This window comes from Mandrillus leucophaeus, unplaced genomic scaffold, assembly GCF_000951045.1.
Source record: "Mandrillus leucophaeus isolate KB7577 unplaced genomic scaffold, Mleu.le_1.0 Scaffold444, whole genome shotgun sequence".
Classification (NCBI taxonomy): Eukaryota; Metazoa; Chordata; class Mammalia; order Primates; family Cercopithecidae; genus Mandrillus; species Mandrillus leucophaeus.
Window position 1 is genome coordinate 850,882 of NW_012104743.1, and position 26,993 is coordinate 877,874.

Below are 26,993 nucleotides of genomic sequence, written 5' to 3' on the forward strand. Positions count from 1 at the left end.
ATTGTACATAAATCTTTGTGTTTCTGATTCATATTTTTCCCTTTATTTCCGATTTTTCAGATTGTCAATATACTATTCTTGATCCCATAGAACTATCGTGAAATTTAATCAATGCTAATGTTTTGAAAACCCCAAATGAATATAGCAAAGTGAATAAAAAGTAGTTTCTACATCTTGTTTATTTTTTTCCTGAACTATTCTGTTTCCTCTTAGGCCCATTTCCTTAGTGAAATTATACTATGACTTCTTTAGAGTATAGCTCTTCGGGTGTAAGTTAGCTACCTTGGATATAAGATATACCCAAGGAAACCAAGAAACTAAATCATAGTTAAAATCTAACATTACTCTGACAATATCTGGTTTAATAATTTTTTATTTGACATGTTATATATATATAACTCCTATTCTAAAGAATATATATTCTTAAGTCTCTCACTAAAAAATATTTTTACAGTGAAACACCTGATTAAAATTTTTCATCTTAAATAAATTCAGGAACCAGTTGAATTATAAGGGTTTTTTTGTATAACATTTTTTCAAATCTAAGTTTCATTTTCACTTCCTTGTAGTTTATTAGAACATAAAATCTTAGAAATGGAAGGAAAACACAAGGAAGAGTTGGACACCTTAAAAGAAGAGAAAGAAAACCTTCAAGGCTTGGTTACTCGTCAAACATATATAATCCAGGAGCTGGAAAAGCAATTAAACAGAGCTACCACCAACAATAGTGTCCTTCAGAAGCAGCAACTGGAGCTGATGGACACAGTCCACAACCTTGTCAACCTTTGCACTAAAGAAGGTGGTAAGAATGTCTTCCTCACTCTGGTATTGTTAATATTTTATTTCCTTTGAGCAAGTAAATACTCAGTATAGCTTTCTACAGTGCATTGATTGCTGTATAAAAAGCAGCAGAAGAACTTTACGGTTAGAATCATTTATGAATTTATGTTGATAATTTTCTCACGTTGCTACCTAGAGAATGATTCATAAGCTGAAATTTGTGAATCCACAATGTCTTTCTGAAAGAGTGCTCTAATTTCTTCTTTCTTTGTCTTTTTAACCTTAGATAAAATCTGTGATACTGTCGTGAATAAATAATTGGTATTATGGTGTTAGACACTTAACTATGTATAGGACAGAGATGAGCCAATGTTAAAAATTAGTTCATCGTGCTGGGAGAGTTTCAGGAGGATTTCCATTTTTAAGCTAATATTTATTATTTCCTTTTAAAGGGAATGGGGTAGGAAATTGTGGGTTGCAGAGAAAATCAGACAGACTATTTGTAACAAGTATTGTGAGTGAGGCAGGATTATTGTTATCAAAATTATTTATTAAGATCACTTGTGCTTAGTCCCGTGCAGGATACATTAATTCTGGGGTGTCATTGTGACAGTGGAGATACAAATTTTTGATATCACTAGAATGTCTGAAGCCATTTAACCTTCGGGAACATCTACAAGTCTGTCATTCTTTAGAAGGCATACATCTGTCTATCCATCCATCCACCTAACAATTATCGAATGAATGCCTCCGCTTGCACCTGTTTCCTTCAAGCAGAACTTTTAGTGAGCCTCAGTAGAGCTCTTCAAAGTTTGGAACTTGAAGTCATCTTCTGTATTTCTCTAATCAGCCTTTCTCTGAATGAAGGTGGAATTGTAAATGGTAATGAGTGAAAGAGAATACCACTTATATCTGAAAGTTGTTGTTATTAAGCTGTGGCTTATGTGACCATTCATGAAGTGGTTCAGTGAGCATATGCAACATACACATGGGGAGGTTCCTTTATTTAAAAGTGGATTTGAGCTATGTGACAAATTTGTTCAATTTCATACTTTCGTGTATAGCTATGAATAGGGAAGATAACTCCATATTAAGTGATTTTGTTTTTAAGACATTTCACATTTCTCTATTACACTTCATTACCTTGAGTTATATCTCCTTTAGATAGTCTAAACAAGCCTTTAATATACTTTGTAAAGCAAAATTTTTTTAAACAGTGAGTTCCCGGAGCTCCATTTGGGTGTGCTCAGTAATGTGATTGGGAAGGGAAAAGCCTGCTAATCAGTCAGACCCTGCCAAAATCTTGAGTTAGAGTCCACTGGAAGGAAAGCATGGTAGTATTTTGCCAGAGAATTTTAATAGAGCTCATGAGTATTTAAAAATGAAGTATTAATACGAGATATATCTATTCTCATATTGAACTGAATACATTTTGGGAAAGATTGAAAACACATTTTTCTTATCATCCTGAGACTTAAAGCACATGGAGTGGAATAGTGGTTTTTATTTCATGATTTTAGAGATGTCAAGCCCTAGTGATTCTCACAGAGCTCATATGTCTGCGTACTTATCATAATTTAACTTCTTTTCTGAGTATTTGCCTAATAAATGTGTCTTTAAGCTTTTAGAGGAAGAGGGTGTGACTTTAAAAGTAAATATTCTGGCTAGGTTTGAACTTTGGGTGCAATATCAGGGAAGCAAACATCTGTTCAATTTAAGAAACATTTTTTTTTTTGAAAAATGAGGATAGACCCTTAATAGCCATTCAGGGAGTGAAAAAAGTAACGGTGTCTATTCTATGATGTAGTATATCCAAAAAATAGAAATAATAATCATAGAAACTGAATTGGTCTAAATATTCCAGGCCTCTAGATATCTTTTCTTTTTAATGACAACACTCTAAGATGAATCCTGATTTAACTACAGGATTTGCCATCTTCATTTAAGGGAATTGCCTAATTTTCCAATGGGTTCTGAGCTGTCATGATCATAGATTTTATTTGCTTCTTGTTAATCTCTTTTTTCTTTAATCTTACTGTGAAGTATTCTAACTAAATATTTCGTTATTTTAGAACTCATAAGAGACACAAAAATGGAAAGTGGCTCTCATAAGATTTTTATGAAGATTTTCATTGTCTGCATATCTTTATTTTCACTGGAGCCATAGTGTTTGGCTATGGTGAATTTAAAATTTTAAATGGCTAATAGCATAATACTAGATTAAATATCAGTTATTAAAATGAACTTTTATTCAAATTCTAAAACACATGGGTAAAGCCTTTCTTTGTTTTATGACCAAAATTTATATATCATATAAATTTATTATTTATTGAAGGATTATATGTAAATATTTTACTTATAAATTTATATATATGCAAATATTTTAAAATAAGTATACCACAATAAATGCATCAAATATTCTAAAATGTATATTTTAAAACTCAAATATAGATGTTCTACAAGATCTTCAAAAACACGAGCTGTGTCATCATCCAAAAAGCCAACCATTTTAATTCACCCTAAAGGTCTTCTGGTTTCAATCTGACCGACTAATTTGTAGAGACAGCCTGAATATAATACTGCAAGGCAAGATAAAAAAAGTTAATGAGCTTCCCCTGTCACTGGCAACTAGTTTAACCTTTATGAAGCTGTCTCATCATGTATAAAGTCAGGAGAATTCTGTCTATTTCACCACAATAGGGAAAGAATTACATTTGATGCTCAATATACAAGCAAAGGTCACATTGCTGAAGACACAGTTGATTCATTAAACTTTAGTTTCTTCTTTCTCCTTCAATGGACAAGATTCCGTTAAGTACATTCATTATGTGCTTTATAAGCAAAACTTCTTTTGCAGAAAATGTTTAAATACAATGCCCCGGAGTGTTTGAGTGTCGACAGCCATCCAGGCAGCTTTTTTGACCTCCATTTTCTGATCTCTAAAATGGGATAATAATATTTACCCGGTGGGTGTGTAGTGCACCATAAATATATGCAAATTTTATTTGTCAATTATGTAGTTCAAAATTGCCAAAAAAGTGGATTGTAAATGTTCTCACCACAAAGAAATGACAAGTATGTGAGGTAATGGATATGTTAATTAGCTTGATCATTCTGCAGTGTATATATGTACCAAAACATCACGTTTTACTCCATAAACATATACAGTTATTATTTGTCAATAAAAATAAAATTTAAATTTAAAAAAGAAATAGAGGGCCTAGAATAAATACATACATAAACAAGTAAATGAATTAATTAATTTTTTAAATGTTGAAAAATTTAAAAAGGGTAGTATAAAACACATAGCTTCTGTGTTAACTCATAGTGAATATTAAAATAATAGTAGTTATCTTTATTTTAATGCCTTCTAAAGTGCCTATAATGCATTAAAGTTATATGACAAAGAATTCCTAGGAAGTATTGGCTAGAAATGTACTTTTTTTCCAAACATTTGTTTGATCCAGAAACAGTAAATCTGTCTTTGCATTAAGAGAGTACTTTCGTTTAGTTTCACAGCACTTTTTCTACTAACACATCTGATGTTGTGAGATACTTTTAAGTAAGAACAACTAATAAACACATTCTCTGAAATAATTCTGCAAATTTTCCTCTTCTTGTTCTTAATAGAAAATAGTGGTGTCTTAGGCAAATAGTCAATTCAAACTGAATTGCATCCATTTTGTAAAGCTTCTGAGTAACACATTTATTTTTGTCTAACCTTCATCTGCAAACATTGGGCCACATTTATTCTTAGAAACATTATCCACTAAAGAAATATTGCCCTCAATGTTATCACAATGTCAAAACTCAGCTGATTGCTTCATGTTTTTGGCAATTCGAAATTACCAAACTTAAATAGTTGCTGGAATTAAATAGTTTACACTAATAATGGCATACAAACAAGGTTTTGAATCTTTCAGGGGAGAATAATCAGTTACTGTGACTATTAAAAAATCACTAGTTGGCCAGGCGCAGTGGCTCATGCCTGTAATCCTAGTACTTTGGGAGGCAAAGGAGGGTGGATCACTTGAGGTCAGAAGTTCAAGACCAGCTTGGCCAATATAGTGAAACCCCATCTCTACTAAAAATACAGAAATTAGCCAGGCATGGTGGCACATGCCTGTAATCCCAGCTACTCAGGAGGCTGAGGCAGGAGAATTGCTTGAACCCAGGAGACAAAGGTTGCAGCAAGCTGAGATCGCACCACTGCACTCCAGCCTGGGCAACAGAGTGAGACTCTATCTCAAAAAAAAAAAAAAAAATTCACTGGTTATCTATATACAGTGGTGATTAAAATATCACATGTGGAACATACATGGGGCAAATATATTATATAATTGGGAATTTACTGACAAAGTCTGTTAAAAAAGAAATAAAGGAAAAAAGAAAATAAAAATTTTTTAAATAGTATTTAGACTGTATTATAAACTTACACAGTCTGATTGTCTCACACTGCCCAAATCAGCTTGAAGCTCATTTCTGCTGTAGCAAGATGTGGTTCATAAATTTATCCATTCATTCAAAACAGTTCTGCAGCAACTGTTCTGTTCTGGGGAAATGATATTTATTCATTTTTATTTAGCAAATATTTGGTAACTTTCTATAATGTTCCAAATATTGCTCAGACCACTAGGAAAAACAAAAGATGTATTTCATCATGTGGCTTTAAGGAACCTAGGGTTTGATAGGAGAGAAACAAGTAAACAATTATTTTTCAGAATTCTTTGCTAGAAGTGAGCCTTTGGTACCTGGACCCCAGCAAAGCTCACAGAGAAATATTAAAATCATGGCAGGAACAGAAGGATAAGTGCAGAATCCAGCATCACTAGAGTTTTCTTGGGGATTTTACTGAATCCTTATTATGATTCTAGTTTGCTTAGGCTTTACATGTGTTAGCCCTTACAACAGCAACATGAGGGAGTTACCATGTCTAGCATCATTTTATAACCTCCACAGAGAATTTGAGAATTTGCCCAAAGTTACAAAGCTGGAAATCGTTGATCTAGGATTAAAACATAAGCAAGCTTGTTCTAATGGGGAGATGATAGTTACGTCTAAAAACTGAAGAAAGTGAAGGACACACCAGAGAGTACAAGCAGCATGTATATTTTCCAGAAGTCATGGGAGCGGGCTGTAGCCTAAGTCTTAAAATGAGTTTAGAGAGAGGAACTGACGGAGACCAAAAAGGCCACATTTTTTCTCTAAAATCAATGAGTGGTCATTGTCAATATATAAGGATAATGGTGATATTTGCATTTTAGAAAAAATTTCCCCAGTGACAATGTAGGAAAAACATACTGGAAAGCGGAGAAGCCTGGAGCAGGGGACCAGATGGATGCTTTTGCCATTATTATAATATCAGCAAATACTTAACACAAGCCAGTCTTCTGAGACCTTTGCATATATTAGTTTATTTAATTCCGGTAACAACACTGTACGATAGGTGCTATTACCAACTCTCTATGAAAGATAAGCTAAGTACAGAGAGGTGAATAATGCTTAAATATTGTACTGCTAGCAAGTGAGCAAGCTGAGATTTGATCCCAGAGTCTTGTTCTGAATACTGTACATTACACACTGCACCATGTTGGACAGGGAAGGTAGCGTTGATGATTTTTGTCAGAATTTCAAAGTCATTTCTAGGAAAGAAATAATAAGGTCCATATTAAACAGGGGTAAATGGAAAAGTAAGTTGAAGAAATTTTTAAAAATAGAAAAATTAGAATCAGCAAGAAATAATGACTTCCTAGAAGTCGAATCTAATACCAATTGCACATTTCTAGGTTAAACAACTGAGGGTGCATTCATCACATTCTTTAAAACCAGCAACATGGGAGAAGAAATAGGTTGGCAGGGAAAAAATAGTGAGTTTTAGTTTGGGACATTTTGACTGAGTTGCCTGTGGGACAGAGTCGGGCAGGCAGATAAATCGGATTCTAGAAGGAGAACAATTATGTGTTCTCAGAGGAGATAAGAGGTAAAATCATAGAGAGTGCATATAAAGCAATGGCTCTTATTCACGTGGGCGTCACAGATCCATCAGGAAACCTGATGCAAACTATGCTATTTTTTCCTTTCCACTTACCCCAACCCCAAAATGCAAGGATACGGGCACACATTTGTGTACAATTTGAGAGCATTTACATATAGAGTTATGAGTGCATTGTATGAGATAATGACAGTGTAAAATCAAAGACAGAAAAATTTGAAGTTTTTAAGGGACAGATTCAAAAAAAGAGACCAAAAGAAAAACATAGACTTAGTGTGAAAAACAGCAGTGAACAGTGTTTTGGGAAGGTTAAAAAAAAAAAAAAAAAAAAGACAGTTATGAAAGATGTTCTTTTCAGTGGCAAGTAAGCATGACAGTCAAATTTTTAAAAAGTGAACCTTCTATATGCAGAGGTTTGGTATGCTACATGGCTCAGTTGCATATCTCAAAGACTAAAATGAGTGAGAGGAAGTAAGAACAGAAATCATTATATACTCGCATTCAAGAAACTTGAATGTGAAAGGACAGATAATAACTTTAAGTAGGGAGGCACACAGAGTAGAGGAAACTTAAAAATAAGTACTGAGAGACATGAACATGTTTATATACTTAGTTCTCTAATAAGAAGTACAAATTTCAATTCATAGGAGCTTCTCATGTAGTTCATTTTTAAAAATTCTTTCACATTATCTCAAAGACATAATGGCTGATACTACAAATATTTAAGTGACGACTATTCGGGCTAAAGTGTCTTTCCCAGAAGCTGATTGCAATGGTATGGAACACTTGATCATTATTTTGGGGGATTTGAGCCTCTAGCCTTTTTAAAGGGGGAAATGAGGCATTTGCTTTCTTCTCAGTGCTGAGGAGTCATTTGGCTTGATTCTCAGAATAATTCTACCATCTGAAAGGAATTTACCTCCCATGCAGTGTCTGTTGAGTTTATGAAGTTTATATCATTCTGTAAGGGATGAGATAGTTTGAACTGCAAGTCCCTTGAGTTAAGAATGACTCTAAAAACATCACAAGTGATGGGAGGAAATTAAAACTTTTTGAATGTCACTCATATAAACATTGATAAAAATGGAAAATATCAGTTTCGTTGACTGGGTAAAATACTCAGTTTTTCATTTAGTACTTGTAATGCACAATTTAAGATTAGGTAGAAAGAGAAAGAAAAATACAGGAAGTCATCTGCTGAACACTACAGTGAGTACTTGTTCCTATTTAATGAGGGAAATGCTTTATCTTGACAGAAAATTATATGTCAAACATTTACAATTTCCTTAAAATGAACCACACTATCTAGCACTTCCTTTCATAAAACCCAATGGCTTAAGGCGAAATTGACTGTTTATTTTTGGAAATGGTATATTTCTCCTTTTTGATGGAGCGTGTTATCTGCCTTTTAGAAAAGTCATAATTTTTGTAAAAAAAAAAAATTTGTGAATAGTGGATGGCCAAACTAATGATAACAAAATAAAAAATAACATAGTCCTTGACCTCTCCCATGAACTATTTCTAAACCCCATCTTTGGGGGGAGATTTGAAATTTTGTGGTTAATTCTCATTTGAAATTGGAGTTTTTAACTTCAGAAACAAGATGAACTATCTGAAAAGGGATATCTCCTGATTCCAGCTGGGCTTGGAAGTTACAGGGGTAAAAGGCCACAAAAAAAGAGTGTTTCCTTGATGTTCCAATATTACCATGAGCAAACTCCATCCTTCTTCCCTTATACTTTCATAGCCTGGTTGGCTAAAGCAAAGAAGCACAAATAGTTTGAATAGACTTTCAACTAAATCATTTCCTGGACTCATCCACACTCACGTCAAATTCAACAGATATTTTCGAAATCAAGGGACAAAACGGAACAGTAGACATCAGTCACGGATAAGATATTCTACTTTACACTGAGCCAAATGACACCTATAATTACTCTGAGAGACAGTAAAAAAAAAAAATGTTTTATTAACAGCATTAAATATGTATGCATTATATCAACTATAGAGTGAAAACCTCATGAAATTTTTTGTACTATAAGAAGTGAGAAAAAGAAGGTAAAACCTGAAGAATGTTGCAACTGTACATTTAGCTTTAAATGTGTATAAACCAATATTTATTTTTAGCATAAGATTTTCTAAAAGTCAATTGCAAAGAACCTTTAAAACTAGTAACATTTTTTGCTTCCTATAGGAACTCATAATTTATTATCAACCAAAGGATATCAACATGAAAATTGATTTCAAGTACACTGGAATATCATGCTTGTACTGGTTTGGGTGTTCACATTCAGAGTGGGGTTATGTCTGCTAAGGAGTCCTATTAATATGTAACCTACAAATAATTACTCATCTTTTTGATGGATTTATAAATAAGTCAAATTATCAAATGTAATATCAAATGTCAGACCTCTTTTAACTTGTGTATTTGTTATATCTTTGCATGTATCTTAATTATTTTTAGGTGTGAACATTCCATTTTCACAAGCGGGATGATGTCCTTTAGAATAGTGAGTTTGAAATTTGGGTATAATTTTAAGTGGCAATTTGGTTCTAAAGGGAGATTTTGCCAGTTGTTTAGGCCTCATGAACACACAGACCACACACAAACCTAATCTGAATCAGAATTAATTCTCCAACCTATCTCTCTAGAGCTAGGAATTATAGATTGAGATGGTTTCTCTCCAGTATCTCGGAGCAGATGTATGCCATCAAAAGGGCAGACATGGTGGTTTAGAAGGAGCAGGAATCATGACACCTCTGTTCTAGTCCCAGCTCTGCTGCCAGGTTGCTTCACATAGAAGTATGGCACACCTTAGAGATTGCCTGGTATCCTACACAAACCCACATACTTTATGACTCATATCAAACATTACAACTTTGTCTCTTGGTTTTGTGTCACTCCTAACAACCAGTGAAGCCCTGGATTCAGAGTAGAAGCCCACGTAGAGCCAGGGCTGCGAGTCAAGTAGTGTTCTTCAAGTATATTACACCACAAGAGTAAGAATCAAGGTGACCTACTTATGGTGACAGGACTTATTTACTCAAAACTTAAAAGTGGAGTTTTTTGTGTGTGTGTCAGTTTTCAAAAGCATCTGGCAACTGCTTTCTATGTTTACAGCATTGCCCAAGGACTTTCATTCCATTTTTAATGGCTGTTGCTGAAATAAATTATATTTGTCTGCTCATAGCAGAGCACAAAAGATGCCCCTTAAGCTTTCCCACATGCATGGGGAATCTTTTGTACAAAATCAATATATTGTAGCCAGGCTGAAAAAAATTATATGGAAAATTAACAGACATGAAACACCTGAAATGTCTTTGTGAATGAAATGAGCTCCTGAACAAATGGCAAGGGTCGTGTGGCATTCATAACTGCCCAACAGGGTGCCCAAGGGAAAAACAAAGAAATTAATTTTATGTAAAATGAAAGATTACTTGATTAAACAAAGATCGTGTGTATTTCCATTTTTACCTTTTAGTCAAGTATTTTTTCCCCATTCTTGGTTACTTTAGGTAGTAATAGGCATTGAATATATATTGTTATACAAATGAGAATCATTTCACTTTAGAAGACAATTGCAAAATTTATTTGAGCATAGTAATCAAACTATAGTAGAAATAGGTAGAATTAATTGATGATTAATTATTCTTCCACTTTAAAAAAGTACCTTACATTAGAGATTCACTTATGACATAGGAGGCTTTGCATGTCTGCATAAATGTAAGATTTTATATACCTTATGTATATCTTAATGTTATTGAAAATTTGTATATCTGCAATTATACCTCTTGGGCAATATATTCTCCAGATAATTAAAATGTATCCCTTCAAGTCGTAAAATGTTATGAAAATTTTTAAATGTGATGAAAAATTATCTGCTTTTTTTTATTCTCTCCTCTCTTTCTTGGAAGAGAAAACTGAAAAAAAATCAGTCTTTTTTTTTTTTCTAAGAATTTAATCCGTTATTATCCATATGAATTAATTGTCATCGTAATACCATGATGCCTCTGGAAAAGTACATAGTTTGCCCCCTTTTTATTGTTCAATGCCCAAATTCTTACCATTTCTTAGTTTTGCCTACTTTTTAAAATTTTCTGTCTTTTCCTCACACACACACAAACTTTCAGTGATCCAATTTCTTGTCTCCATGCCTGATACTAGAAGATGAACACAAAAACACACACACACTCACACACACATACACACTCACACATGCACACACACACACACGCGCACACACACATACACACACATGCTCTCTCACACACACGCGCACGTGCACACACACGTGCGCACACACACATACACACACATGCTCTCTCACACACACACACATACACACATGCACACACACACACACACACGTGTGCGCACGCACACACACACACATGCACACACACATACACACACATACACATTCCCACTCTCACTTTCCCACCAGCCTATCCTCTGTCTTTGTAGCTTCTAGCAAATAGTCCGTAGGCTGGGAGACCAGCTACCAGGCTTATGAGAATAATACCTAAAATTAGTGGGGGTAAATCCTGAGTCAGTGTGACTTTTAGGGTATGGACATGATGAAATCCAATATGGCTGCTTTGGGACCTCTCACTTCCTTATCCTCTGTTAGCTCTTGACATTGTGGGCCGTCATGGCTTCACTTTTCTGTTGAGGGTTTCCTTCTCGGACAGTTCTATTGCCTATGGCCCTCTGCTATCCTCATGTCAACATATCCTTTGTCTTTGTCATTGCTGCCTCCTCTCTCTTTTCCCATATGTCCTGCTACCATGAGACAAGGCTGCACCCTTTCAGACTTAAGGCTTACCCTGAATCACTCAGGACCTTGGGTGTGCCCTTGTCAGCAGAGATAAGTATTGCTGGGGATTCTGTGACAGATGACTCATTGAAGTTCTATTTGGGTTTCACTTTACTCAAAAGGCCAGTAAGAAGTAGTTAAGATTTTCAGCTTTATAGTCAGAGAGTTCTACTACTTACAACTTTTGGTGAAGTTAGTAGCATTTCTGAGCTTCAATTCCTCATATAAAACAATATATTGATAAATATTCCTTATAAGATATTTATAAGGATTGAACAAAATGAAGCATGTAAAACATACTTGGCACATAAAATTCAGAGTTTACCACATAGTAAGCGTTCAATTAATGCTAGTTGGTTTTATTATGATCATGATTATTATAGTTCCATAAAAAATAGTAGTTAAGATTTTATAGATATCCATAAAATTACATATAAATAATTTAAATAAGAGCAAAGCAGTTCTTTTTAAAATATGTTTAATTAAAATAATAATTCACTAGATAAATGATGTTCAAGTGTTCCCTTATACCAGGGTTGGAGGGACTTTGAAAAAAGAAGTAGTTGTTTTAAGTAAAAAAGTACACTTCTAGTTAATCAAAGACTTCAAATTAAGAGTATTTAAGAATAGAATATATGTGTTTGTCATACTGTCTCACACACATGCACACATATAACCATATTCAATTGACATTTTTATAGGTTAAAAACAGTCATGCTGAGATATCAGCCCACAGATATTTAGTTTTGTATGCATATGTTTTCTATAAGAAAAAATATCAGCCTCAACATTTTCCATTTATAAGCATACAGCTTGTATGTATTTGTGTAGCTATATATATTTGTATATGTATTTATAAAGTCATTGGTAAATATCCCTCACCCCTATACCCACCCATAAAATACTGAAACTTGGACTGCCTGGAAATCTTTTGATTCTTCCACACCCTTGAAATGCAAGACATTACTTTCTTCCACTTTAAAAGATGCTTTCAAATAAATTAGGATTCTAGAGTGTCTTCAAAATGTTTTTTCTATGAAATGCTCACACACCTGACTGAAAAGTACAAAATCTAATCAATCAATTGTTTGCTTGTTTGCAACTTGTCAGATGTGCTGTTTCCTTCTTTTATATTCTCAGTTAATTTCAGTGACCTGTTATGTTGAAATCACAGGTTCAGGGTCAATTTCTAGTGCTATGATCTCCCTAATGATGATGTCTCAAGGACTATCCTTGAACAAATAACCTGATCCACATGTATTCTGATGTTTGGTAAATACTGGAAATATATGAACAATTAGCCACATTTAAGATTTAAAAAGAACAATTGAAGAACTGTTTTCTTTATAGCAACTCATCAGAAAATGGGTAAGAGAAAGGGCTGTGACTTTTTACACTGTCTCTAGTAGCAAGGCTAATTGCCTTCTGTGTTCTCGGCTAGTGTGGCTGAGGCTCATATTTACCAATTCCACATTCCAGGAAGTTTTCTCTTGAGGGTTCATCTGAATTGAAGTGACCCTCTGCCTCAGCTTTCATGGTCCTCCCCTGAAGTCAGTCTGGTGGCGAATGTACCATCTGGATTGAAATTGGTTGGGTAAAGGAAGGGAAGATCAGGATAAAGTCAACAGCTGCTAGCATCAGGTCTCAGGTTGCTTATTGACTGAATGTTGGCTGGTGAAAGACAGACATGCACCTGTTTGTGTTTCTATTCTACCCCTTTAGATGACAAAGATTTGGTTGTACAGATAAGGCTAAATGAAAAGAATGAATAATGGTTAATTCCTAGGACTTTCTAGATTTATTTGCTGATATTGGTGTGGGCAAAGCCTTTGAACTAGCATACCAGGCTCTTAAATTTAGGTCAGATAAGCTTTTCTATATGTTTTATTCTTTCAACTCTTATCTCTTCTAGGTAGCCTTCCTGGAGTCCACCTGGCAGGTGGAGTATATTCTTGCACGTTCCCAATGTGCTTGATACGTACCTCTAAGATAACAATTGTCTGCATTCTCTCTCTTTGGTGTTGTATTTAAACTGGTGACATTATAGCCCTGCAAGTTGTTGCCAGCTATCTTGTGACCAGATTGATTGCCAAGAATAAGTGGGTTAAGAAAAAGACTAAGAAACCAATTTCTGGTCACATTGTCTGAAACCTTATCATGACTTACTTAAAGTCTACATTGGATTCTTTAGTTACGTGATCCAATAAATTATCTTTTTGCTTAAGCCACCTCGAATTGAGTTTTGTCCTATCATAAAAGTTACCAATCATGGGTATAGCTTTCATGGAAGATCTTTTTCGCATCAGGCTGTGAGCACATGAAGGGCAGGCTTGGGCTTTTTTATGTCTGTATCTCCATGGCCTACGAAAAGTTTTAAAAATAGCAAATGTCCATCAATATTTGTTGAATTAATAATATAGGATGATTGAACTAAGAGAGGATAAGAAGCAGAGGGACAAATGGAAAAGCCATACTATAATTGTCTCATTAGAAAAAAATTTACACTTTCATTAATTTTTAACTCATAAATACTGAAGAAGCATAGTAGGACTAATAAGGAAAGAGCAAACACGTGGTTTGGAAGGAAAGATTATGTAACATTAAACAAATGAAAGCTAGCATAGCAGGAAGGACTGCCCAACAGGCAAGTAGATATATGAATCTGAAGGCAAAGAGAGGCAAATACTCAGTGTTAAAAAGTGCCTGTGTATATTATCAATCTTTTCTGCAGCAGTTGGAAGCCATGATAGTGTGCAAAATGAACAGATGTATAAGAAATAGACATCCAAGAATGAAATCTTAGTGAATTTCTATATGGTAGGTGATGAGAGGAAATAAATCGATAAAAGAGGAAAGAGAAAAAACAATTAGAGAAGTTGAAAGGGACTGGGAGAGGTCAATACAGAAGGCAAGGGGAAAGATAGGCAAAGACAACTTCTGTAGGGTAGAAGGGAGTGGAGGAGACATATCAAATGGCATTTATCTTCATAGTAAACCATAAAGGTCATTTATAAAGAGTGAAAGAAGATAAGAATAGGATTCAGTTTTTTAAAAAGTAGAAAGATTTGCAATATACTCTACAGGAAATGTCATAGAAAGTTTATTATACATGACTCAGTGTTTGCAGTCTACAAGGGGGTTGAGAAAGTGAATGAATGCCCATCTAGGGGTTGGGATTTACGTATGCAAAGGTGAGTGGATGAAAGGACAATAGATGGAGAGACCAGGGATGCCAAATGGACCATTATTAAATTCCTGACTCTGGGATTGAGGCTAAGAAGAAAGAAAAGGGAGGCTAGGAAAGCAGTGATAGGAATGGCAGGGATCTAAACTCAATGAGAGGGAAAATGAACTCTTTAGAAATTAAATAATAATAAAGGAAAAATAAGAATATGTGGTCAAAGAAAGAATTTTAGACATAAAGATCAACCTTTTAACTCATGCTTTCAAATCAGTTCGTTATTACAAAAAGTTTAAACCACTTTGAGAGATAGATACAGTCCTCTTTCAGGTCTCCGGAGGGTTCCCACCAACGTCTGTCCAGTGATGCTTCTTTTACTCTTCCGTCCAATCTTAGTCCAGACATTTTTTTTTAATTTTTAATTTTTGAAGAGACATGGTCTCACTATACTGCCCATGTTGGTCTTGAACTCCTGGCCTCAAAGGATCCTCCTGCCTCTGCTTCCAAAAGCATTATTATTACAGTTGTGAGCTACTGCTCTCAGCCCCATCAAGTGTATTGTTTCTATCTGTCTTGTGTCATTTACTAAATATTCCTCCAATTTCTATCTTCTATCTAACTGAATCTCAAGACTTCCTAAAAAAACTTATCACTGGTGCTGACACTTGCAATGTTCAGGAAATTCAAATGTTATGGTCTCTTTAGGTTTTAAAATATTTCCTAGGTGTCCAGTTTTACAATATCTATGCATGACATTGGACTTCAGAACTCTGCAGTACTTAACAAAGAAAAGAGTCATGCAAAAAGTCATGGGATTGAAACCTCTATAACCAACACTTTGATATATAAATCATTTATAATTTCCTCTGAAATAATCTTAAAATCTTAACTATTTAGGTAAAGCTTAAAATATACAGCAAGATGAGATTACCTGTTTTGGGTTTATTTTTAAATGTAAACAATGGTATAATCTGATTTATTCAATGAATGAAATCAGCCAATTAGCCAAATTTGACCAGGAGAGGCTAATTCAATGTGATCCTAAATATAACCAGTCAACTATAACTGCTATGTTTTAATTGGAAGGTGGAAGACAGCAGCATCCACCACGCACTAGACTGGACTGGCCAGCCTTCCACATTCTGCTAGTGTCTCTTCCATAAGAAGGAGTAACAGTATAATATTGCTATTAATAGTGTTGTCATTACCACAACAAATACCATTTCTTGAGTACTTATTATGCTTCAGTGTCTTTGCACTGTGTTATGTAATTCATACACCCATCTCAGAGGTATTTATAACTACTTCACTTTATAGAATAAGGAAAAAAACTCTAAAGGTCAATCTACCCTTATCGAAGGGACCTTATTCAAACCATAGTATATAATAAAAATACCAAAGGTAAGCTGTGGATGAAGCTTTTACATTGATTTTCAATGCCTTGCTACTCTAAAATGTAGCCTGAATTAAGGCATATGCTTGCTAACTGGTAAGTAATTAAAAACAGGCAATCTGATCTTTCTGGAAAGAATGACTTTTTTTGAAAGAATATGAGTATTTCAACTTTTCAAATATACCAAGTTAAATTTCAAGAAAATACAATATCTATTTCATATATGTTACCATAACAACAAAAAATCCATAATATAACCAATACTAGGTGTACCTTTTGATGGTAGAATTCTCAAACCGTTTTCCCAAGTATAGAATTTGTATTGATGGTTTTGACAACAAATTTTATACAGTTAGTTTTCACAAAAATTACCCAACTATTTCCTTTTTCCTCAGTTACTAAAAATGTGTGTGAAATAGCTTCCTCTTCCCACACATAGTCCCTTCTCCGACATCTTCCTGAAGTGGGGGGGAAAAAAAATAAAAACGGGAGGAGAGATGGCAGACAAGAGAAGGGAATGTGTTCTCCATACATAACTAAAAAGGGGAGGGCAGGATGTGGTATATACAAGAGAAGCATTTTCTCCATAGATAAATGACCTTCTCTCTCTCAAAAGAGAAAAATGGGTTTACCATTGGGTTCCTGCTGACCACATCTTTCTGTGTTGTTTGTCCTCTCAAGGGATCATAAATTTTAGTTGGTATTTCTTCACATCTCTTTTTTTGGGCATCTAATTTGGTTGTTTTCAACATTTCAACAGAAGAAAGGATCCAGTAGGTGGAATTTAAAAGTTTTGTTTGGTTTTAGAAAAATAGCAGCCCATAAAGTCAGAATAAATGAAACCAGTAAACTACATCAATGCTCTTGGAATGAATACCTTTATATAATCCATTGATATCCTCAATGTTATTAAAGATGACTTTTGAGTAAGCATGTATATATGCATCTTTAAATTGCTATTTGCATACATTCTGTGCAGTACTTTTTCACTATCATATGAATCTGTAGCCCTTTAATTAGTTGATTTATTTTGTGTTGACATGGAAATTGTGATGGTGGTATTTAGATGTAATTATTAGTATGATTCATTAAAACCATTAGTGCAGACTTGAGCTACATAGAAAATCATAATGTTGTTAAATGCTTCAGTACTATTTTTTTTGTTATGGCAACATATCTGACATAAATATTTCATTTTCTTGAAACATAATTTAGTATTTTTAAGAATCTGAGTAATTTATATTGAAATAGTAATTCTTTCCACAAAGATTAGACTGCTCAATACCTATAAGTTAGTAAACATTAGGCAACTAAAGGCCAGTATTTAGTATGAAGCCCAGTGTTAAGTCAGGCCAGGAGTTTAGATATTTAGATCATTTAAAATTAATGTAAAAGTTTTGACTCATAGTTTGCCTTTGGTATTTTTATTATGAAAGACTATTATAACTCAGTGTGTTTGAAAGCAGATATTTATTAAGTGATAGGAAACTTTAAGGGCAAGATTACAAAATAGTCTTAATCTTAATTTCTAGAAAAAGGTTAAATAAAACTGACCACTAAAATAATACACAATAGAAAATACTAAATCATGAATATTTTATAAATATAACACATATATCTTTAGCTAAGAACTGTTAAATGTGCGTCATTTTGTACTTTTATTTCAGTTGTAAGAAGTTAATAATGGGTAAAGCTCAGTAAATAAAATAAGGTTTTCCTCAGTAGAGACAGTCTCTAACTATTAATAGATTTCCTGTCTTCACTTGACTTCTAGCCTTTACTGTGACTCTTCCCCCTGTATAATTTAATTTCAAAGTCTTATTTATGTGATTGTTCTTTTATTTGTGTATCATCTGCCTGATGATTTGACTTCAGGGCATTAAAGAAAGAACAAAGTAAAGTTTGGTTACATTTTCATTGTAGGTAGTTAAGTTGGGTCATAAAGTCTTTTCTACTTCCCAAATCTAATTATTGTAACAGTTGTTGATTCTTTTTGTTTTGTTTTGTTTTGTTGGTAAAATTTTCTAGAAACTCTTCAATATAAAGTCACAGAAACAGTACTACTTGCTTTTTAGTGTTTTAAACTTCCATATTGCATTTTTATATTTGAATTTATCTTTATCTCTTCCTGTTCCAAAGAGTGCGTTAGCAATTTTTTAGACTTTCCTGTAAAATGTAGGTAAGAATGTTTTAGAGATTTTGCAGGAAACTTGATGTAATTGCTACCAATTGAAGATATTACATGCCCAGGTCATTTGTTCCTTGAGCTGATGTTTTGGAAAGGATACACAGAAAAAAAAGAAGTAAGAAATTAAGTAAAATATAAGCATTCAGTTAGAAATGGTTCTACAGTTTTTTCCTTCAGTTTTTTTTTTTTAATTTTGTAAGCTACCTCAAAATCTAGTATTGTCTTTATGATTGATTTTTTACTATGTGCAATACTGACATTTGTGTGGAGGAAATGAAGACATGCTTAGCTATTACTGGAGTCCATTTGGCTACTAATGGTACTGATATTCACATATTGCAATCTTTTTTTTTTTTTTTTTTGCAGTTTTACTAAAGGGAGGAAAAAGAGAGGAAGAGAAACCATTTAGAGACTGTGCAGATGTATATCAAGCTGGTTTTAATAAAAGTGGAATCTACACTATTTATATTAATAATATGCCAGAACCCAAAAAGGTAAAACCAGAAGTGTTTGTTTACGAGATGTAAGCCAGATCCCAGTTGAAATGCTGGATAATCAGATTGATTTGTGAGCTTGTTAAACTGGAAATATATAGAGAGATGCCTGAACTTTTTTCTCCCAGAGATACTCTGTTTCCCAGGTCCATAAAGGATGAAAACCCTATTGTACAGAAATCTCCAACCCCCATAACTTTTCTTTCACACAAAATTTTGCATTTATTCCCTGGTGTTCATAGGATGTCCCATTGCTCATAAATGTTTGCCTTGTACAGATTACATGTTGAGTTCATGTCCAAAGACCCAACAATCCAGAGAACACACATAATACAAAGTCAAATACTGAAAGGAGAGGGAGGGGTAGATATAGCTATTTGCAAATTACTGCTCCTGTTAGGATAGGATAAACATTTCCTATCTTACTTCATAATCTTGAAAGAATTTGCTTTCCATATTTACTTAAAAGAGTAGGTTGGAAGATCGGATCCATCAGTATGTTGAACAGGACCCAAGGTAAATTTTGGAGTAAGCAAACATTATCTTCCTGCTGTGACATCTCTTTTGTATACTCTCTTCCACCATTTATTCATTAAATCATCCATCCATGCCTTCATTCAATACCATTACGTGGATGTCATGTATTTGTCAGGAACATAGACATAGAGCAAATAGTTTCTAGTGTAATGATGAAGACAGACAATTATTCAGATAGTTATAAAATACTATCAATAAGTATAGCAATATAAATGGTCCATTTAAAGCACGGTATGTGGGAAGTTTTGAGGTGAGACAGCCAAAGAGAGTGAGATTAGGCAAGAGCTTTGCTCTTTAGTGTCTATGAATTTTAGCTGGAAGCCCAGGGTCCCAAGAGGATCATGTGCCTTTGCAGGATAAAACAACTGTCCTCCCCTCATGTCCCCACCTAAATTACTTGTCTCTTATCCCCATTTCCTCTGGGGTCTGTGCAATGCTCTTGGAATCTTCTCTGATTCCCTCAGGCAACTTTACATGACTTTCTCACTACCAGAGTTCTAAAAGGCAGAGATTGTGCCTTTTATCTTTGATTTCCTGGAACCTAGCATAGTTTCTGGCACATAGTAGGTCTCAATAAATATGTGCTGGAATAAATGAATGAGTAAGTGACCCGCTGATGGCAATATCAACACTTCCATGTAGTGCATAGTAAGCCAGTCTAACTTGCTTAGTCTTCCTGATTGTTAGTCTCCTTTGATAGGCAAAGGAAATGAATCTTGGAGCCCAGTTTGCCAGATGCCATTTAACCGGCAACCCAGGAAGTCTGGACTATAGTCCAGGACTGATACAGTTCTATTTTCCCTTTTACCACTGTCCTCTCTCTCTCTTGATTTCCATAATGAATCGTTGTTTATGTTAGCTCGAAATGGTTTCTTTTTCCCCTTTGCTGTGACAAAATTTTCTTCTTGAAAGATACCTTCGATATTGTCTATAAGGGGGTAAAATGTAGGAGTCGAGTGGGCACAGGAGGGAGGAAAGGCAGGAGACACTGTTCTGTACTTTGCTACCTCAGCCATCTACCAGAGAAGTGTGGTTTTGCCTGATTTTCATTTTTTATTTCTGTGCAAGATTTCATTGAATCCCATGGCTTATACAAGCAAACAAATGAAAACTGGAAATACAATGGCAAGCCTGGGAATGAGGAGATGAGGATAACTTATTCTAAGGAAGTTATCCTCAAATCACACTTTAGCTTAAACTCAATTCTCTCTCACACACACACACACACACACATGTCATAAACACACACCATACACATAGCAGATGAAGTATGTGAGAATTTGTTCTGGAGTAGGAGGTGGAGCTAAAATATTTGCTTTATCATTTCCCTACAGTACTACTCAAGACCTGAAGGAACCTCTAAATTATTGTCAGTTCCACTATAGTTTATAATCTGACTATAAAAATAAAATTAACTAAAAATATTAAGTGAACTTCCATTTAGACTCATGGTGATTCTATGATATACATTAATCTAAAAATAATTCCCAAAGTTTTCAGATCAAGAATATTCACAATTTTAGAATTTTTTTTTTACTTCTCACCAGTACTACCATGTGGCCCGTGGGGAAAAGGGTGCAGTGCAAATACAGCTTTAGTCATTCTATGGACTGGTAATGTGAAGAAAAAGATCCCACCTCAATTCATAATCTTGAATAGGTTTGCTTTCAATGCTTACATAGAATAGAAAGTTGGTGAATCCAATTCACTCCTTCCATGGCTGGCTCCTGGGTTGGTTTCATCAGGAAAGCAAGATTCAAGCTTACGCTTCTACAAAATGATGGATTTTAAATATGATGGAGCTTTTGGGTTTTCTAAAATAAATAAAACTTAGAATATTAAATTCACAAATGTCAAGTATCTAGTGAATTAACTTCTGATATTTAGTCTAAAAAAATAATAACCTGAACAGGTTAGCAGTAACATACCCATACGTACCCACAAGGAGCAAATTTTATCACAACTGAATGGCCCCCATGGCTTTTCAGAGAGAACTTCCCACATTAGCTGGTCAGGACTATTGTTAGATTTAGATTTAGTTTTGTTGAAATACTAACAGAGTGTGGTGAGAAGGGGAGATAACTGAGCTGAAGAGAGAAAGACTTTGGCCTTCTTCTGGACTTAGATGCTCGTTCTCTTGTTTTATTATTTCCCTGTTATAATCATGGATTCTCTTACAAGTAGTAACATTGTTCTATAATGAAGATGGGTATTTCAGACTGACATACATACACATTTTTGCAGGTAAAAAATTTAGTGTTTAGTCCCTTAGTATAATGGCATAGCATAGCACTGGTAAGAACAAATATTGTATGAATTTCCTCAAAAGTAATTTACAAGCTGATTAACAAAATAGCTCAAATGTATTGTGCATTTACAGTTTGCCAGTCTTCTTCTAAGCATATATAGATATATAGATAGATAGATAGATATAATATATACGATATATTATATAGTATATATCTATATATCTGCTATATAGCTATATATCTATATATGCTATATAGATATCTAAATATCTATATATATGCTTACTGTATATGTATGCTTAGTATATGTGTGTGTGTGTATATATGTATACTCCTTTATTTACTCTTTTCAACAACCCTATGATATAGAGACTCCCATTATCCCTACTTTACAAAGATAACCTGCCCCAAACAAATTCTTAGCAAATATTGAACATTGACTTCGAAACAAAGGAATCTAATTCTAGAATACACCCTTTTAATCAGAGGATTAAGCAGGATCATTATGTTAATGAAAATTGAAATTGTATCATTTATAATTTTGAATAAGAACCTGTTGCCTCATGGGGTGGTAAACACATGTGTGACATGTGAGCTACACAGGCAAGGGTTTATGTTTAGAAAATTAGGTAAGTTGACTCATGTTCTCACTATAACCCACCTCATTCTCACCGTCCTATAATCTCAGTTTCTTCCATCTTGAAATAAATTGTCAGCATTCTGTCAATCCTATAAAAAGTGCTAGCAAAATTCATCTTTAGGACTTTCACCCTTCCATGTAGACTGTACATTGTAAATAGGAAGGTTGGTGCTACCCCTGCATATGCTTAGCCAAAGCATTGCTCATTATGATGTTTCCAGAAGTTTTGGCAAGGGTAAGAATCTCAAGGCAACCCACACAAAAACGGAAGCATCAAATATGCATGGTATAGACTAATAAATAAACTAGGGTTATTAAAGGAAAGTGACAAAACAATGAACAGACACTATTCATCTTGTAGTCAGTGTGAGAGTTGCAAGTATAACAGGATTGTAATACAGTAATTTTTTCAGTTGACATTGTTCCATACCAAAAAAAAAAAGTCTTTGAAAGTTAGAGAAATGTTATCTTTTCAAATGTGGAAGCCAAAGACGGTTTTGTAGGACTATTTGATTTTTCAAGCAGAAAGAAAATTAGATTTTGGTCATTTCTATATTTACCTTTTGCTTTTATATTATTAATGTCTTGTGTTTATTTTTCTTTCTGAATTCCCTTCAATGTATAGTAGTAGGAAACAAGACTTTTGCTTTCATTTTATGTTTCCAAAACCAAATGCCTAGTTTTATCCAAAAAACAAACCATTTAATCATTACTCTGCTTATTGTAAAATATTAAAAATTTGATTCTGAACTCACAATTCCCCTAATTCTTGGAAAAGTATTATAACAAATGGGTTAAGCCCTTTTCATTTATGGTATGGAAAAATAATTAACATTCACAAGTCTAATCATTCCAACCTCTATGTAACATAAAAGTGTAAAAACTGCGTGAATCAAATTTCCCCGTTTTGTTTGGGTTTAAGCCTCCGTATTATGTTAAAAAGTGTTTAATGCTTGAAAGCTTTGACCTTGCCTGGGATAGAAGCCAGTTCAATCATTTCTTGGATAGAGTTAAGCCCAAGTTATATGATCGATAAATGCAATAGCCATAGTTTATGTAGCAGGGCCTTGTTCACAGGAAGGACACTGCCAGATAGCACAGACCACACAATACTGGCAAATGAACTTTTCAAGTCTTTCATGTCTCAAATCTTCCTAAAATCTACCATGTATTTTTTTGAATTTCCTTCATCTGTTAAGCATAGGGCATTTTTTTTTCTGACTAAAAATAATAGGCTTTTGTTTTATCTTTGCTAGAGTGAGTCCAACCTCTTAAATATACATATATGTGTGTATGTGTGTGTATATATATGTATACATAATACATATAGAAAGGCAACATGCTCAAAGATTAGTGATGCCAATATTATAATAAATAGAGCCTAGAAATCACAATTATAAGAATAATTTATTGAACTTCTACATGTTTTGGTTTTGTATATTTTCTATTATTTATAATAAATTATAAAATTTCTATGCAATGTTATATAACTATAGTATATTAAATTTAAATATCATGTACATAGTAAATATTACATTATATACATACAGTGTATAATGCATAGCATAAGTATATATTATGTCATCAGTAATATATGTAAGAGAGGGGAGTAGCGTCAATGCCTATTAATGCCAAACGCTATTCTAAAAATTCTATATACATTAACTCATCAAATTATCAGAAAATATCTAAGAGATACGTAGAGAGAGCAGAGGTGGATTTTGAATCCAGGCAACATGCACTCAAGTTGGCGCTGTTAACCAAGGTGTTATTCAGCTCCATTGTTTCTATATAACACAAAGAGCAGTTGTTATCATTGATGTTGTTAAGTCTTCATAAGAACTGGGAAGCATATGTTCAACCCTTTAACCTCTCTGCCCCTCAGCTTCCAACTTAGTAATCTGCCTGGGTAATTTATATTTCCCAATGGTTTTTTTCTCTAGCTCTTTATTTAAGAAGCATTCTCAGCACATCTGAACATTTACAAGTCACTGGATTCCTCTGTTTAGAAGGAAAGTTGTCTTTTTAAAAAATTTGTGAGTGATTTAAAAACTAAGTGCATAGAGTTTTAATAATCTAGGTAACAGTAATTTAAAACCTGTACAGTATAGTGTCCTTTCTGTATTCTACATTTATAAATGTAGTGATTCTTTTCCCTGAGTATATAAGTGGACTTCACAGACTTGCAAATACAACTTGGCAAACTTTCAGGCAATCAATGTCCATTAGGAAATAAAAATTTGAATAAAAAGATTCATTCTGGATTAACAAGTCAGGGCACGATCAAATTTAATTGAGAAAATGGTGATATTAGTTGCTTCTAGCAAAATATTTCCTTGATATTTTCACTTCCCTTTTTTTCTCATTTAAATTTCACCAGTAAAGCTCCACTTTGACTGCTTCTCTTGAATTACCACCTATGCCCTCTTGAAACTATGCCATCTGATTTTGTTCCCACAGGAATCCGCATTCTCTCTCACCAAGGTCACTAAAGGCTCCTTCATTCAAATTGAAGTTATATTTTATTAATCATTTTTTATCTTGACTTTTCTGAAACCTTTGATGGTCACTTCCCCAACTCTAAATCCATCTCTTTCTTAGCATTCCATTAATCAATTTTTCCTATTTTATCTCTCCTGTTCCATCTCTATTTGTTTATCAAATATTCATTCAGTACCCACTACAGGATAGGCATATCTCTAGGTACTGGGGACAGCAGTAAATTGAAGGAAATCCCTGCCCATCTAAAGTTTTCTGATGTATTCTATCTTTCTCAGGTGTTCACCAAAGCCCATTCTTTGACCCTTCTCACTCTCTGCCACACACAACTATTTCCAACTTTTTCTTTACTTATTTAAGTAATTGCATTTGTCTTCATGCTATTAACAAATGCTTTTAAGCAGATTATTCCCAATAAATTTCAATTAGGTAGACACAGGGTTCAATTCTGAATCCAGTTCAAATCAATTTTAAATCCCAGATCCAGAGCTTATTGTTGAATATAATCACTGGTAAGTTACTGAACTACTCTAAACCTCAGTGTTTTTTCATCTGTAAAATGGAGATGATCATCATACCTACTTCCTACATAGGACTATCATGAGAATAAGTTAGAAAATACATGTAAGGTGTTTATATTATATGGTCCTTAACAATCATGTCATTGTTAATAGCATTTCCTTTCTTACTTCCTTATGCTCTTATCCATATGTTTATCCTTGGTCTAGATCATCTTGAACAGCTCAATAAACTTTTTTCTTTGGATATCTATGCTACCTCAAAGGCTAAGGTGTCCAAAACTACGATCACTTTCTTTGCTAGCCTTTGAGGTGTCCAAAACTATGATCATTTTCTTTGCTCATGTTTTCTTTCTTAAATTTCTCATTTAGATTATTGTCTCCGTGATTTTTCGGCCTATTAGAGCTGAAATCTCTGAACTCTGTCTCTTTAATCCTATGGGATCAGTCACTATTGAAACTTTGAGAGGTTTGATAATTGACCCATAATGTATTTATAATAATACCCCCAGCTGTAAGTGAGAACTGATGCCCAAGGATGGTTGTTGAGTAAAACAAAACATAAATGAATACGTTAATTAGAATTACGGAAGATAAAAGTGTAGCTAGAGATTCTGTTGAGGACTAAGAGCAGGCGCAGAAGTTAAAGGATTAGTGGTGGTGGGGACGACTGGGACAGGAATCAAAATTTCAAATGTACAGTCTTGGAAGTGAGTCAATTCCTGGGGTTAATGAAGACATACTGTATGTGTGACTGTTGTCAAAGTAGGGGGAGAGCCTTGGGAGGAGAGTTGTCCTAGTTCATATGCCCACAAGTAGGCATGTATATCTTAGACCCTTTCACTCTGAGGAAGTACATGGACAATTTGTTCTTTGAATGATGTGTCTTGCCACTGCTTTTATACCCTTTTTGCTACTTGTGTTCCAAATGCAATGCTTCAGGGAAAACACTTGAGGTTTTTCCTTTAATCAGAGCTTAGCTCTGTGTCTTCATAGCCTGCTTGCTGCTGTTACATCATATCCCACCTTTAGCCAGCCTTCAACATGCTTTAGTATTCAGTTGTTGAGGAATAGTCCCCGTTGAATAATCAAGCTGCCACATTCACGCTACATCAATTACAGTGATTGCTCTCCGAAGATAATCCCATTACAGATATGTTTCTCTTCTTGGGTAGACTCTGGGGGAAATGAGTCAATTTCTAAATAAATACCATTGTATTTTGAATAATTAAAATAAGCATGTCTTTAAAAGATTTGTATAAATTTTCCACATGGGCAAGAAATTCTTGTCACAGTCAGAAGAGATACAGTATGTCATGTTCTCCTGTTATTGTTCATGACTAAAATACAAGCAAATAATACATTCTCCACATGTTATGCCACAAATGTTGCCTCTAATGAAATATTGACTCATCAAGGATAACTATTGTAACATGTACATATATAAGAATTGATAGGCAATGAAATATGTGATAGTTAAAGACATGATATTTTAACAATTTTTTTAATTCTTATTGTACACCCATTTCAATCAATTTAAAGTTTTAAAATTCTGGGTTGTGTGTTTTGGCAATAAAATGGTCTGTAACTTTGGAAATTTGGTAGCATTTCCAAAACTTTGAACATACTCAAATGCTTATTTTCATTTAAAACAAAGATATTTTTTAAATGTTTTATAGTCTGAGACAAAGACTTAATTTTCAGC

The 26,993-nt window shown here is 34.1% G+C and overlaps 1 protein-coding gene across 3 annotated transcripts in view; it reads left to right on the forward strand.

Moving 5' to 3' along the window:
- Nucleotides 1–26,993, forward strand: part of ANGPT1 (angiopoietin 1) — a 262,653-nt gene that overhangs the window by 188,146 nt on the left and 47,514 nt on the right. For 2 of the 3 annotated variants that reach the window (XM_011994170.1, XM_011994172.1), the window contains 2 exons: nucleotides 570–802; nucleotides 18,718–18,845. In XM_011994170.1, coding sequence (XP_011849560.1) covers nucleotides 570–802; nucleotides 18,718–18,845 — 361 coding nt within the window. The remainder of the gene's footprint in view (nucleotides 1–569; nucleotides 803–18,717; nucleotides 18,846–26,993) is intronic. The other variant, XM_011994173.1, reaches the window with a different exon arrangement.